Genomic DNA, 13,947 nt, shown 5'->3' with positions numbered 1-13,947 from the left:
AGGCGCCGACACACACAACCACCCAGGAGAGAGGAGACCGGGGGGGGGACCTCCATAGAGCAGGAGATCCTTTTCCTTACTGTGATCCTTTTGTTGGAGGCAATTTATACAACCAGATCATCTGTTAATATGCTAATATTTGGAAAAATAAAGTTTCTGGAGTTTGTGTTGTGAGCAGGTGACCTGCTCAAAGGGAGGATGTACAGCACCGCAGGAACTGGCCTGCTCTAACCCTCGTGTCTCTGTGTCTCTCTCTGTGTTGTCTCTGTTTGTGTGTGTGTGTCACAGAGCCCACGTTCATCAATGCCTTCTGGGTGCCCGAGAGTGAGAACCCGGATGACGACAAAATCTTCTTTTTTTTCCGGGAGACGGCCGTGGAGGGGCAAGGCCTGGGCAAGTCCACCTTCTCCCGGATTGGACAACTGTGCCGGGTGAGCAGCCAATCACGGTGCGGCAGGACGTTAGAACGCACCGCGCTGAGCATTCCTCTTCCACGCGGCGCACAGAGGGGACACAGCCAGGCGCTTGATTGGGTTATTGCTGTGGTCGGAGATCATTCCACCATAGTGTTTCTGAAGTACAAACCCATTTGGGATTTTAGACACAATAACATAAGGAGGTACTACAGGCACTAGCAGAATTTAAAACAAACAAATCACCTGGGCCAGATGGGATGTTTCCAACAGTACTTAAAGAAATTAGGGAAATTATTTATAGGCCGCTAACTCAAATATTCTAAATGACACTTAGAACAGGGGATGTGCCAACTGACTGGAAGACAGCAAATGTCAAACCAATCCACAAGAAAGAGGACAAAACTGAGCCAAGAAAATTACAGACCAATCAGTCTCACCTGCATCACCTGTAAAATGATTAGACAGAAAATAGTGGAGAATCTCAATGAAAACCATATTCTTTGGAGATAGTCAACATGGGTTTAGACGAGGCAGATCATGTCTTACTAATTTATTGGAGTTTGTTGAACATGCAACTGCAGCTGTAGATCATGTGAAAGCATATGATATGATATACTTAGATTTCCAAAAAGCTTTTGATAAGGTTCCACACCAAAGACTGATCCTCAAATTGGAAGCTGTAGGCATTCAGGGTAATGTAAGTAGATGGATTATGAACTGGTTGATGTCTAGGAAGCAGAGGGTGTCAATTAGAGGAGTTGCTTGTAACTGGAGTGAGGTTGTTAGTGGAGTTCCACAGGGATCAGTACTAGGGCCTGTGCTTTTTCTAATCTATATTAATGATCTGGACTCTGGGATAGTTAGCAAACTTGTCACATTTGCAGATGATACTAAAATAGGCGGCTCAGCAGATACAATCTCGGCAGCACAGGCTATTCAAAGGGACTTAGATAATATTCAGTTGTGGGCCGACACCTGGCAGATGAAATTCAATGTGGACAAGTGCAAGGTAATACATGCAGGTAACAAAAATGTCCACTATAATTACACTATGGGAGGAATATAACTAGATGAAGTAACGCATGAGAAAGACCTAGGAGTCTATGTGGACTCCTCACTTTCTCCATCCAAACAATGTGGGGAAGTGTAGCTGATGCGGGTTGGAGCTCCCCGCCCCGGGATTCACCAGCGCACCTCCGAGCGCTCCGCACCGCAGCGGCTCCAGCGCAGTACAGTGTAGTACAGTGTTAAGCCCTCTATGCCAAAAGACTGGCTCTCCCACCGTGGGAGGCCCAACACTGTACTACTTTTACTGAGGGGTTACGTCACTTTGCAACGTGCTCATTATAATCCGAATGAGCCCCGTTACAGAAGCAATAAAAAAGGCAAACAGGATGTTAGGGTATATTGTCAAAAGTGTAGAATAGAGATCAAGGGCAGTGATGTTCAGACTGTACAATGCACTAGTTAGAGCTCATCTGGATACTGTGGACAGTTCTGGGCTCCACACTTCAAGAAAGATATCGCTGCTCTAGAGGCAGTTCAGAGGAGAGCAACCAGACTTATTCCAGGTCTGAAGGGAATGTCCTACTGAGAGACTGAGGACCTGAACCTTTTCACCCTGGAACAGAGGAGACTACGTGGGGACTTGATTCAAGTCTTCAAAATCATGAAAGGCATCGACCACATCAAACCAGAGGAGCTTTTCCAGATCAGCAGGGACACACGCACCTGGGGACACAAATGGAAATTGGGCTTCAAGGCATTCAAGACAGAAAACAGGAGACACTTCTTCACACAGAGAGGCGTCACAATCTGAACAAACTCCCCAGCGATGTGGCTGAAGAGACAATTTGGGAACATTCAAAAACAGACTGGATAGGATCCTTGGATCACTGAGTTATTAATGAACACCAAACGAGCACGATGGGGCGAATGGGCTCCTCTCGACTGGACACTGTCTTATGTTCTTATGTGCACATACACACAGACACGCTTTACACACACAGTGGTAGGCAAACACTGACCAGTAAGCCGAGAGACAAATAGGCGCCAGTTAACACAACTCAGAGGTTTAGAAGGACAAGGGGACATAAGACTGGGACAATCCCCTGCAGCTGTGACCTGCATGTGTAGTTGTGAGCAGCGCATCACAGATCTAAAATTCCAAATGCGTGTGTGCGCTGGCCTGTGTGTCGTGAAGCTGATGGAGGCGTGCTGTGTTGCTGTGTTTCAGAACGACATGGGCGGGCAGCGCAGTCTGGTCAACAAATGGACCACCTTCCTGAAGACGCGTCTGATCTGCTCGGTGGTAGGCAGCGACGGCAGCGACACCTACTTCGACGAGCTGCGTGAGTCCCCGCCCCCCCGCCAGGTCCCCCTGACGCACAGCTGTTGAGCTCCACAGGGAGAGACGCAGTCCAGAGCCGGTGTGCTGTGCAGCGTGTCTTTAAAGAAACGCAGATATATTACTATATCCTCTCTGCTCTGTGTTCATTAATGATTGTATTAATTAATACTACTACTAATAGTAATAATAATGATTCTTTCTTCATTGGCCTGTCTCTGCCATGACTCCGAGCTTGAGCCTGTAGTTCAAACTAGATGTTCCCAGTTAGACAGACACACTTGACAAGACAATGTCTGGCGACCTCTCTTGACCTTCTGACCTCTTGACCTCTGCCTCCTCCAGGGGACGTGTTCCTGCTGCCGACCAGAGACAAGAAGAATCCCCTCGTCTACACGGTGTTCTCCACGTCAAGGTGAGAGGGCAAGGAGCTGCCTGGCGTGTTTTCTGTCCAGCGCCTCGTGTCCCGGCTCGTGTCTCGTGTCTGTGTGCTGGAGGGTCACTGGGGGGGGTAGAGGCCCTGCAAGGTTAATAGCCCCAGGTTAGCTGCACCACTTCTGGGAGACATAAATCCACCACAGAAGAATATATCTACCACCGTAATATGTGTGACCATGCCTCGAATTCCTGCCGTAGGAATCCTGATGGCTGATCTCAAGCCTGGCACAGTCCGCTACGGCACATAAGCGTCAGTCAGGACAGCAGATTGTGCCCTGGGGCAGAACATCAGACTGGTGTGGGGGTGCAAAATTAGTCTTTGTAGTGTAGTTAATTTTTCTCGCATAGAGATCAAATAAGAGAGAGAGAGAGACATGGGGAGTGGTGAGAGAGAGAGAGAGAGAGAGAGAGAGAGAGAGAGAGGGGCTGCTCGATGGCTCTGGAGAAATGAAAGCACTGAATTTGCCGGCGCTGTCCCGGTGAGCGTCGCCGCACTGACGGTGCCGGGCGCAGGAGTGCATTGGTGCTGCTGACGCGGTGTCTCTGTCCCTCTGTGTCCCGCAGCAGCGTGTTCCGAGGCTCAGCCGTGTGTCTGTACACCATGAGCGACATCCGCCGGGCCTTCCTGGGGCCCTTCGCACACAAGGAGGGGCCCAACTACCAGTACGTCCCATTCCAAGGCAAAGTGCCGTACCCACGGCCCGGCATGGTGAGCCACGCCCACTTCCCTCTCTGTGTGCTCTGTGTTGTTATTATGTTCTGCTGTTTTACTTTATTAAATGTTGTATAACTGTTGAGACGCGACCTGATTAGAGATTCTTCCTCCTCCTCCTCCTCCTCCTCCTGTGTCCCTCAGTGTCCCAGCAAGACGTTCGGGAGCTTCGAGTCGACCAAGGAGTTCCCAGATGACGTGATCCAGTTCGCTCGGCACCACCCCCTCATGTACAACCCCGTGTACCCGCTCAACCGGCGGCCCGTGTTCCTGCGCAGCAACGTGGACTACAGCTTCACGCAGATCGCCGTGGACCAGGTGGGCGCGGCCGACGGGCAGTACGACGTCATGTTCATCGGCACAGGTACCCCCCCACGTCTTCCACGCTGAAATTAAATGGACGTCTGGGTGGTGATGCTTTGTTGTGTGCAGATGTGGGCACCGTGCTGAGGTCTGTGTGTCTGTGTGTTGTGTACAGATGTCGGCACCGTGCTGAAGGTGATCTCGGTGCCCAAGGACAGCTGGAAGAACATGGAGGAGCTGCTGCTGGAGGAGCTGCAGGTGTTCAAGGTGAGGAGGGGTCTTGGAGAGATGTGTGAGTTGGGGTATGGGTTTGTGTGCGTACTCGATTGTTGTGTGGGCGTGTCTGTGTGCATACAGGGGTGTGTGTGTGAGTGTGTGGGTCTCAGTGTTTTCTGAATTGATTCACTCAGTGTATTCTCGGCTACTCTAACTCCTCTCCGGTTGCCTCTGCAGGACTCCTCCTCCATCACGAACCTGCAAATCTCCTCTAAACGGGTGAGTGGACACTGCACCCTCGGGCCCCCTCACAGCCCTGCGCACATAGAGATCCGAAACCCTCCCAACACTTTCAAAACATTCACAGACACTCGGATGACAGACTGAAATGTGTCTGTAATACATCCTATAGATATGAAATGTACAGAAAGGACACAGAGTTGGTGCCGGCCCAGTAGAAGCCCTACAACATCTGTGCCATGTTCCTAATACATACATGTACACTGTAAAGGCCCCTCCCCGCTGTGGTAACGTGTGTGTTGTGTCGTCTCCAGCAACAGCTGTACGTGGGCTCGGAGACGGGGCTGGCGCAGGTGCCCCTCCATCGCTGCAGCATCTATGGCAAGGCCTGCGCCGAGTGCTGCCTGGCACGGGACCCCTACTGCGCCTGGGACGGGACGTCCTGCACGCGCTACCTCGCCAACACCAAGCGGTACGCCCCCCGCCCCCTGCAGCGCTCTCCCTCGATCTCTGTCCAGTCACGCTGTTTATACATGATGTCCTCGGTCCTCTGTCTAAATCTGAGTCCCTGTGTGTGTTGATCTGCAGGCGCTTCCGGCGTCAGGACGTGAGGAACGGAGACCCCAACACGCTGTGCTCTGGAGGTGGGTGTCTGACACAGCCGACCGGGGCCGGTGGTGCGGTTGGCCAGTTCAGTTCGAGTGACACACTGACCGCACGGGACCCTGAGGGGCGTGGACAGTATCTCCCTTCTCTCCCTCGCTCTCTGGGCACACGCACGTCTAGTCCGAGACAAAGGGAGAGAGAGGGGAGGAGGTGAAGTCATCGGTTGTGCGTGGCATGACATCATATTTAGAAGGTCAAGGGGATTGTTTTCCCCCTGAGAGAGCCGTGATGTCATCGCCCCAAACAATGCTTTTATCAACAGAGGAGTCTGTTCTCAAAACCGAAAGCATTTTTTTTTTGAGTGATAGAATGGGAATGAGAGAAACCCAGACAGGGCTGTTCTTCCTCAGGCTGGGGGGTGAATGGCCTTAGTCTTTTTTGGTTGCTTTCCCTGAGAACAGTATGTTCAGATGACACACGGGCTGGCACTGCCTCGGTGTCACACGGATGTACGGCGCGTCACACACGCCAGCCCAGGCTGGGCTGGGGATCCGGCAGACAGAGTTATTCTCACAACCTGGAACCTTGATAGATAAACCCTGCCTCCCTCCATCCCCCTCTCTACTCCCTCTCTCTAATCACTGTTCTTCTCCCCCCCCTCTGTCTCTCTCTCTCCGGCGGTGCAGACCATCACAAGCCCCGGGTCCTGGAGAAGAAGCTCTACGGGGTCGAGGGAAGCAGCACCTTCCTGGAGTGCATCCCCAAATCGCTGCAGGCTCAGGTCACCTGGACCTTCCAGCTCCGGTCCGACAGCGTCCGGGAAGAGGTGAGGGGTGGAGGGAGGATGGGAGAGAGGGAGGGAGAAAGGGAGAGAGAGAGAAAGGGATGGAAGGTGAGAGGGAGGGTGTGAAGGAAGGAGGGAGAGGGAGAGAGATCAGAACAGAGACCCCAGCTGAGCCGGCGGGGCTCAATTGTGACAGAGGCTGTGTGCGGTAACCTCTGCGATCACTAACCTGTGTGCGTGTCTTTAATTGCATGTGTTTTATTGTGTGTGTTTAATTGCGTGTGTTTTATTGTGTGTTGCAGCTGCGGCTGGACGAGCGAGTGCTGCAGACGGAGCGCGGGCTGCTGCTGCGGAGCGTGTTGAAGCGTGACACCGGCCTGTACCAGTGCCACGCCATGGAGCACGGCTTCACGCAGACCCTGCTGGGCATCACGCTGGAGGTCGTGCCCTCCGACCCCTACGCCCGGCTCGACCCCCAGGGCCACACCTCCTCCTCCTCCAGTCAGAAGCTGTGGTACCGCGACTTCATGCAGCTGGTGGACCACCCCAACCTGAACGCCGTGGACGAGATGTGTGAGCAGTTGTGGAAGAGGAAGAACCGCCAGCCGGGGAAGACGGCCGCCGACGCCAAGCCCGCGGCTCCGCCCCTCGGGGTGCGTGTCGGCGCCAGCAAGTGGAAGTTCGCCAAGGAGATCCGCAAGGGCCGGAACCGCAGGACCCACGAGCCCAAGCTCCCGCACCGAGCCCCCCGCAGCACCAGGGAGTGGTGAGAGAGAGAGAGAGAGAGAGAGAGAGAGAGAGAGAGAGAGAGAGAGAGAGAGACAGAGACAGAGAGACTGGAACAGAGGTCCACACCCCCCACCCACGGGTACACTCTCCTCCCTGGATATTTATACCCTTCAGCCCCCACCCCCACCCCCACCCCCACACCCTCCCTCTGTCCCCTGACCCCCTCATGAGCACCAGGACCCCCCCTCAACTGAGCCCTGAAGCCTCCCCTGACTGGGGGGCCGGACACGACCCACCCAATCACCTCAATCCCAGGACCCCCTCCCTGCTGCTCCATTCTTTGGTGGTTGTTGTCGTTTGTTTATATATTTATATATATATATATATATATAATTTAATTTTTCCTCTCTAAACTCCTTAACTGGAATAACGCACACAAGCACACACACGGACACACAAGCACACACACACACACAGCTCGTGACCGTATGGAGTCAAAGCTCGGACGATGAGCTTGGACTTGGACTTTGCTCTTACAGATATATATACTGTACATATTTTTTCTTGCTTCTCTTTTTTTATTCCTGTTAAACTAAGAGCTCAGAGGCCGAACCCCCGGCCCTCCTAGTGAGACCAGCTCTCTCTGCGACCCTTGCCACTGCAAACCGCTTCGGAGACGCCCGAGACACCTCCACGTCCTCCGTCTCTCTGAAGAGCTCGCACATTAACCACCACAATGGACAGCAGAGACGACACAGAGAGCGAGGGATGATCGGTCGTTGTTGGGGGATCAGAGGAGGTCCAGGGGACGGAGCTGATCGGTCATTGATCAGTGTTGTGTGTTTGCTCTGCTTCTGAAGGATGGGGGGGAATCGAATTGAATGTCCCGGGCCGCCCAGGTCCTGCTGACACAATTCATTACAATCCAAATGCATTTCCTAGCAAACTCCAGAGAAAACAGAACCAAAGACAACACCACGACGGTTCGGGTGTTTAAGTTGTGTAGGAGGTGTTTGTCGTGGGTGTTTCGGGGGGCTCAGGGTACTGATTTTGGGGACAGAGTCTGCCGGTGTCCTACTGAGCCTCACCTTGACGGACAGCGGCCGACAGAGACGCTCCAGAGAAGCGGGTCTCACCTCACGCCTCCCTCCTCCCTGCTGGCCTCCGTGTCTGTGTTTCTCTCCCCGTGTTTAAAGTGAAACTCATCTACATTTGTGTTACAGGTTGTGTGTGTCATTGTCTTGTGTTTGTGCATCTGACGAATGTGTCCTGGACACCTTACTACGGAATCAGAATGAGACGCCTTAAGCTATTTAAGTTGAGCATTACCGTTTTATTTAAGGACAGACCATTGTCATATTGATGTCAAAGTGATGTCAGTAATAATAATAATAATAATAATAATAATAATAATAATAATAATATTAATAATATTAATAACAGTAACCGGAGTTGTGTGTGTGTGTGTGAGTGTGTCTGTGTGTCTCTGTGTGTGTGTCTGTGTGTGTGTGTGTCTCTGTGTGTGTGTGTGTGAGTGTGTGTGTGAGTGAGAGTGACAGAGAGTGTGCGTGTGTGTGTGAGTGTGTGGGTGTGTGTGAGAGTGTGTGGGTGTGTGTGAGTGTGAGTGTATGCGTGTGTGTGAGTGTGTATGTGTGTGGGTGGGTGAATGTGTGTGTGTGTGTGCGTGTGAGAGTGTGTGTGAGTGCGTGTGAGTGTGTGCGTGTGTGGGTGTGTGTATGTGTGTGGGTGAATGTGTGTGTGTGTGTGCGTGTGAGAGTGTGTGTGAGTGCGTGTGTGGGTGTGCGTGTGTGAGTGTGGGTGTGTGTGTGTGAGTGTGTGTGGGTGTGTGAGTGTGTGTGTGCGTGTGTGAGAGTGTGAGAGAGTGTGTGGATGTGAGAGTGTGTGGGTGTGTGAGTGCGTGTGTGGGTGTGTGAGAGTGTGAGTGTGTGGGTGTGTGTGAGTGTGAGTGTATGCGTGTGTGTGAGTGTGTATGTGTGTGGGTGAATGTGTGTGTGTGTGCGTGTGAGAGTGTGTGTGAGTGCGTGTGAGTGTGTGCGTGTGTGTGTGAGTGTGGGTGTGTGTGTGTGAGTGTGTGTGGGTGTGTGAGTGTGAGTGTATGCGTGTGTGTGAGTGTGTATGTGTGTGGGTGAATGTGTGTGTGTGTGTGCGTGTGAGAGTGTGTGTGAGTGCGTGTGTGGGTGTGTGTGTGAGTGTGAGTGTGGGTGTGTGTGTGTGAGTGTGTGTGGGTGTGTGAGTGTGTGTGTGCGTGTGTGAGAGTGTGTGAGAGAGTGTGTGGATGTGAGAGTGTGTGGGTGTGTGAGTGCGTGTGTGGGTGTGTGAGAGTGTGTGGGTGTGTGAGAGTGTGTGTGTGAGTGTGTGGGTGTGTGTGAGTGTGAGTGTATGCGTGTGTGTGAGTGTGTATGTGTGTGGGTGAATGTGTGTGTGTGTGCGTGTGAGAGTGTGTGTGAGTGCGTGTGAGTGTGTGCGTGTGTGTGTGTGTGTGAGTGTGTGTGGGTGTGTGAGTGTGTGTGTGCGTGTGTGAGAGAGTGTGTGGGTGTGAGAGTGTGTGGGTGTGTGAGTGCGTGTGTGGGTGTGTGAGAGTGTGTGTGTGTGTGTGAGTGTGTGAGAGAGAGTGTGGGTGTGTGAGTGCGTGTGGGTGTGTGAGAGTGTGTGAGAGTGTGTGTGTGTGTGAGTGTGTGTGTGTGAGTGTGTGTGTGTGAGTGTGAGAGTGTGAGAGTGTGTGTGTGTGTGTGTGTGTGTGTGTGAGAGTGTGTGGGTGTGTGAGTGTGTGCGTGTGTGTGTGTGTGTGAGAGTGTGTGAGAGAGTGTGTGGGTGTGTGAGTGTGTGCGTGTGTGTGTGTGTGAGAGTGTGTGAGTGTGTGTGAGAGTGTGTGAGAGAGTGTGTAGGTGTGTGAGTGTGTGTGTGTGTGTGTTGAGGCTGTGGGCGGCAGAAGGCAGGATGGCTGTGAAGTTGCAGGTGTCAGGAGCGTGACCGCACACTTCAGGATCGCGTCTCCCTTGTGGAGTGGAGCCCCCTGTGTGCCGGAGGGCAGGAGGGACAGCACTGCCGTTTGTCTCCCCGGCCCCCGGGAGGCGGATTATGATTTTTAAGGAGTTGCATTTTGGCGACACCAGGACTTTGCCAGGATTGTGGGTTCGGGCTGGCTCGGTTCTGTTTGAAAGACGGGTCTGACTGTAGGTCTCTCGGTGCAGCGCGGCCTGTCAGCACAGCCGGGGTGTATAAACCGCTAGGGGTTCGGGTAGCCTGGGTGAGGGCCAGGACTGGGGGTTCACGGTGATTAAAGGTCGAAGGTCAAAGTTCACGGGGTGCACTGTAATCTTTGAGTCACTGTGGAGGAGTGTGGTGTAAATTAACACAATAATAAATAAAACTGAAAAAACTGAGTGACGTAATGGCTTTGGTTTGTGCGTGAGAGAGAGAGAGAGAGAGAGGGGGGGGGGGCCTTTGTCTGCAGGTTGGTGTGGGACTTATTTGTTTGGTTTTGTTGCGTGTTTAATTTCCTGCACAAATCATGATAACAAACATAGTTAAACATGGTACAAATGTGTTAAATCATGGTTAAAATGTGTGGTGTAGCATGGTACAAATATGGTAAAGTATAGGAACAGACAGAGGCTTTCAGCAGGATCTCGTCTCTTTTACCCCCGCTGCAGATGGTTACAGATCTGACGCAGGTGGCTTTCTGCCCCACTTGGCTGGTGTGAGCCTCACGCTTGTGTCCTGACACGTGTGTCTGCCTGCCTGCCTCCACAGAAAAGTAAAAAGTAAATGATTGGGAAAACAAAAACCCCAAAGCCTGGATAAATCACAGTAAACCTCTGACAGAGCAGTAACCAGTGGGAAACAGCTAGGAGGTCGCTCACTGCCAAACAGCGGGACAGCGTCTCCTTACTGGGACAGGGTGTGTGTGAGCAGGGGGACAGAGTGAGGCGCACCCCCCCACAGCCTGCAGCCTCATCACACACAAGAGCAGCAATACACTTGAGTAGCTATGTCTCTGTGCTTCCCTGCTTCCCTTTTCTTGTTCATGTTTAATCTCTCAGTCCATTTCTCTCCCTCTGCCACCCCCCCTTTCCCATTTCCCACCATCTCCCCTCTTCTGCTCCCCACCCTGCACTGCTCCACCTCTCGCTGGGCCGAACTCGCAACGTTTACCGTCCCCATCTGTTCCTCCTTCATGAGAAAAAAAAGCGTTGCATTAAAGGCAATTTTAATATTTATTACTAGATTCAATAATAGCCCGCTGTTGTGTGCAGTAGACTTGGTGCCTTGCTGCACACCTGTTGCTGTCTGCTGTCTGCTTTCTGCGTTATAAATAAAGCCATTTGCTTGTACCTGAGTGTGTCCGTGCTGCGTCCTCAGAGATCTTGCCCAACCTGCACGGAGAAAGGGGTGATCGTGAGGCCCCCCTCACAGTAAACTAACTGAGGACGGCGTAGTGAACTGGTGATTTAGTGCACACACATCCCCCGTGGCACTGTCACACTTATCTCATCAGTTCCTTCCAATTCATGTTGATTACTGTGTGCATCAAATGCCAGCAGCCGACATGTTTTATATGTAGACAATTGTTTCAGTTAAAGGAAAATATGTAACAAACATATAAGCTAGTTGAAGAAGAGAATTGTAGTGATTGGTTTAACCTGTTTTAATTTCATAGAGTGCGTTACTCCACACAGAAGACATTTCTACTTATAAAGGCATGTTTTGCTTTTCTGAAGCTGTAATTAGAGTACATTATTAAATGCAACCTTTGTCTCTTTGGGGTTGGGCAAAAGCTTCACGTTTTATAGGACATGCCTTTTTAAAGTACATTGCTTGGTTTGTACGGAACTTCCAATTTCTGATTAGTTAACTGTGTAAAAAGTGGGCCATGCCCCCAGTATAGCTCCAAAGGCATCCTTACCAGACAATTTATGCTTACATATACCGTCAATCTTTTTTAAACATTAAGAACATCTTAACAAATGCTTAAGTACACTGTTCTTATGAGTAACTAACATGAGTCCCTACTATGTTAATACATTGTAATTTGGGAGACCTATTGTAAAGTGATACCTTAAATAATTTAACAAATATTATCAATACTCAGCTCAAAACATAATTTTCTATGTATATGTATATGTATATATATATATATATATATATATATATATATGGTTGTATCAAAGTGTTGGGATAGTGTGGTCCCCACTTAGTAATAAAAATGTGTGTGTGTATGTGCGTATGTGCGTAGACCAGAACACACGGGTTAGAATAGCAGCACTCTGGGTAGGAAATGCAACAATAAACAGTCAGGTTATAGGAGGAGCTTGTTTCTTGATTGTATTTAATCATTCATTTTTAAGGAAATGCATGCTCTTGGAAACAGATGTCAAGGGTCAACACACTTTCCACTGAACTGTGCTGTAGGGTTTCTCAGCTCCACAGCACTGTTCAATAACACACAGGAACCCATATGTTTGAGACAATCTTAATTTCTCTGATTTAAAACAGTTGTATTTAAAACATTTTCAGGAACAAACTAGAAAGATTGAATTTCCTCAATAAGCAGAATGCAAGTATCAGTGTAATAACTCCACTGTTCCTTGTCTGGTTTGTTGTATTGATTTATTTTTTTTAATCTTATCGTTGTCTATTAAGTTGCAGCTGCTGTTATAAAAGCCCTGTGTTACTAAACACTGCAGTTACACAATTTCAGCTCAACTTTCTAAAGGGTTGCCAGACTAATCATTCACGTTAATCATTGTTTCTAAGATAATGGCAGGACCCTCACTATGGTTCCAGAGTGGTTCATCTCTCTCCTTCCTCATCCTGCCTTTCTGCTCTGATCTACAGCTTCTCTTCCCTGTACTCAGCACAGAGAGAGAGCGCAGACTGGCACCTGTACTCCCCGTACTGTGTTTTACTGCGCCCCCCCAGAGTGACAGTCAGCTGGACTGGCATGTTCACTTCCACCTCCTCCCTCAGCACCTTCACAGTGAGCTTGGTGTGCAGAGGGACTTTGGCTGGCAGGCTGACCTGGACCTTCTTCCTCTCGGTCTTGGTGTTGCTGCTTCCCTTTTCCACAGTGAAGGTGTTGCTCACAGAAACGCTGAATTCGGTCTTCACCTTGAACACGTCTACGGAGAAAGTCGTTCCCACAGTTATCTGAGTGGAGTTGCTGAAGTTGAAGGTCTCGGTGACCGTGCCCTCATACTCTCAGCTCAGCTCTGCGGAGAAGCTCTGCTCGTGGTCACTGTGGTTACAGCTGCAGATGGAGTCGATGGTGATGGACCTTGTCTGCTCCTCCTTCTTGTCCCACAGGATCTCCGCTGTCACAGTCGGCCTCCCTGGCTTCAAAGGGCGCAGGTGGGACAGCCGGTCATCGAACCAACTGCAATGAGGACTGTCTTGACCAGCTCTCACAACCATCTGCCACCCACCTCTGTCTGGATGTTGATACAGGACCCAGGCTCCTCTCTGCACCTTGTGGGAGGACACCGTGTCATTGAAGGATCCGTAGCTCAGGTTGGTCTCGCAGGTGAGGACGATGCTTCTGCCTTATAGTCTGAGTCCTCATACAGCATGATCTGAGGGTCTGACAGGTCCTCGGTCACCAGCTGCAGGGAAGAGATGGTGTCATATGCATCTATACTGGCATAGTCTCCTTCCTCAAAGATCCACTGTTGTCCTTGATAGTCGGGGTCTTTATACAGCACCCAGGGTTGCCCAATCACCTTGCAGATGCAGTTATCTAAGTTGACGTCTCTTAGGTTGGGGACGTCAGAAGTGAACTCTCTGCTGACCCCCTGGTAGTCAGCTCGATCATAGACGATGATCTTGCTCATGCAGTGTGTGAGGACTGTGAGGACTGCGCAGTTAGACCTGAGAGAGAGTCTGTGAGCTGAGAGAGGAACAGAGGCTCCTAATATACTGTCCCTCAGAGGGACGGCGCTGGGCGGGAGTGGGATTGTATAGGATGGTTTCAGATCCAATCTGATAAGCTAGAGCTTTTGAGCATGTTAATTATACACATTTTATTCACAGTAACTTTTGGAATTATTTATTTAAAAAGCAAAAACGATGTATTATATATTTGTTGAAGTACTTTCAGATCAGTTTAAACTTTCCATGTATTTATTTCCCAGTTTAC

At 50.5% G+C, this 13,947-nt stretch overlaps 1 protein-coding gene and 1 pseudogene across 1 annotated transcript in view; one reads left to right on the top strand and one right to left on the bottom strand.

The window, feature by feature from the left end:
- Window positions 1–10,195, top strand: part of sema3b (sema domain, immunoglobulin domain (Ig), short basic domain, secreted, (semaphorin) 3B) — a 40,889-nt gene extending 30,694 nt beyond the window's left edge. Inside the window, exons 8-18 of the mRNA XM_066697565.1 lie at window positions 289–431; window positions 2,653–2,767; window positions 3,109–3,178; window positions 3,766–3,910; window positions 4,058–4,277; window positions 4,392–4,483; window positions 4,670–4,711; window positions 4,987–5,144; window positions 5,261–5,316; window positions 5,965–6,104; window positions 6,365–10,195. Coding sequence (XP_066553662.1) covers window positions 289–431; window positions 2,653–2,767; window positions 3,109–3,178; window positions 3,766–3,910; window positions 4,058–4,277; window positions 4,392–4,483; window positions 4,670–4,711; window positions 4,987–5,144; window positions 5,261–5,316; window positions 5,965–6,104; window positions 6,365–6,832 — 1,649 coding nt within the window. The 3' untranslated portion in view covers window positions 6,833–10,195. The remainder of the gene's footprint in view (window positions 1–288; window positions 432–2,652; window positions 2,768–3,108; window positions 3,179–3,765; window positions 3,911–4,057; window positions 4,278–4,391; window positions 4,484–4,669; window positions 4,712–4,986; window positions 5,145–5,260; window positions 5,317–5,964; window positions 6,105–6,364) is intronic.
- Window positions 10,196–12,644: 2,449 nt separating this feature from the next.
- On the bottom strand, window positions 12,645–13,642 carry LOC136747250 (epidermal differentiation-specific protein-like; annotated as a pseudogene).
- Between the last annotated feature and the right edge of the window lie 305 nt (window positions 13,643–13,947).

The sequence above is a fragment of the Amia ocellicauda genome, chromosome 3 (assembly GCF_036373705.1).
Source record: "Amia ocellicauda isolate fAmiCal2 chromosome 3, fAmiCal2.hap1, whole genome shotgun sequence".
Lineage (NCBI taxonomy): Eukaryota > Metazoa > Chordata > Actinopteri > Amiiformes > Amiidae > Amia > Amia ocellicauda.
This window is presented reverse-complemented; position numbering and strand designations above follow the sequence as displayed.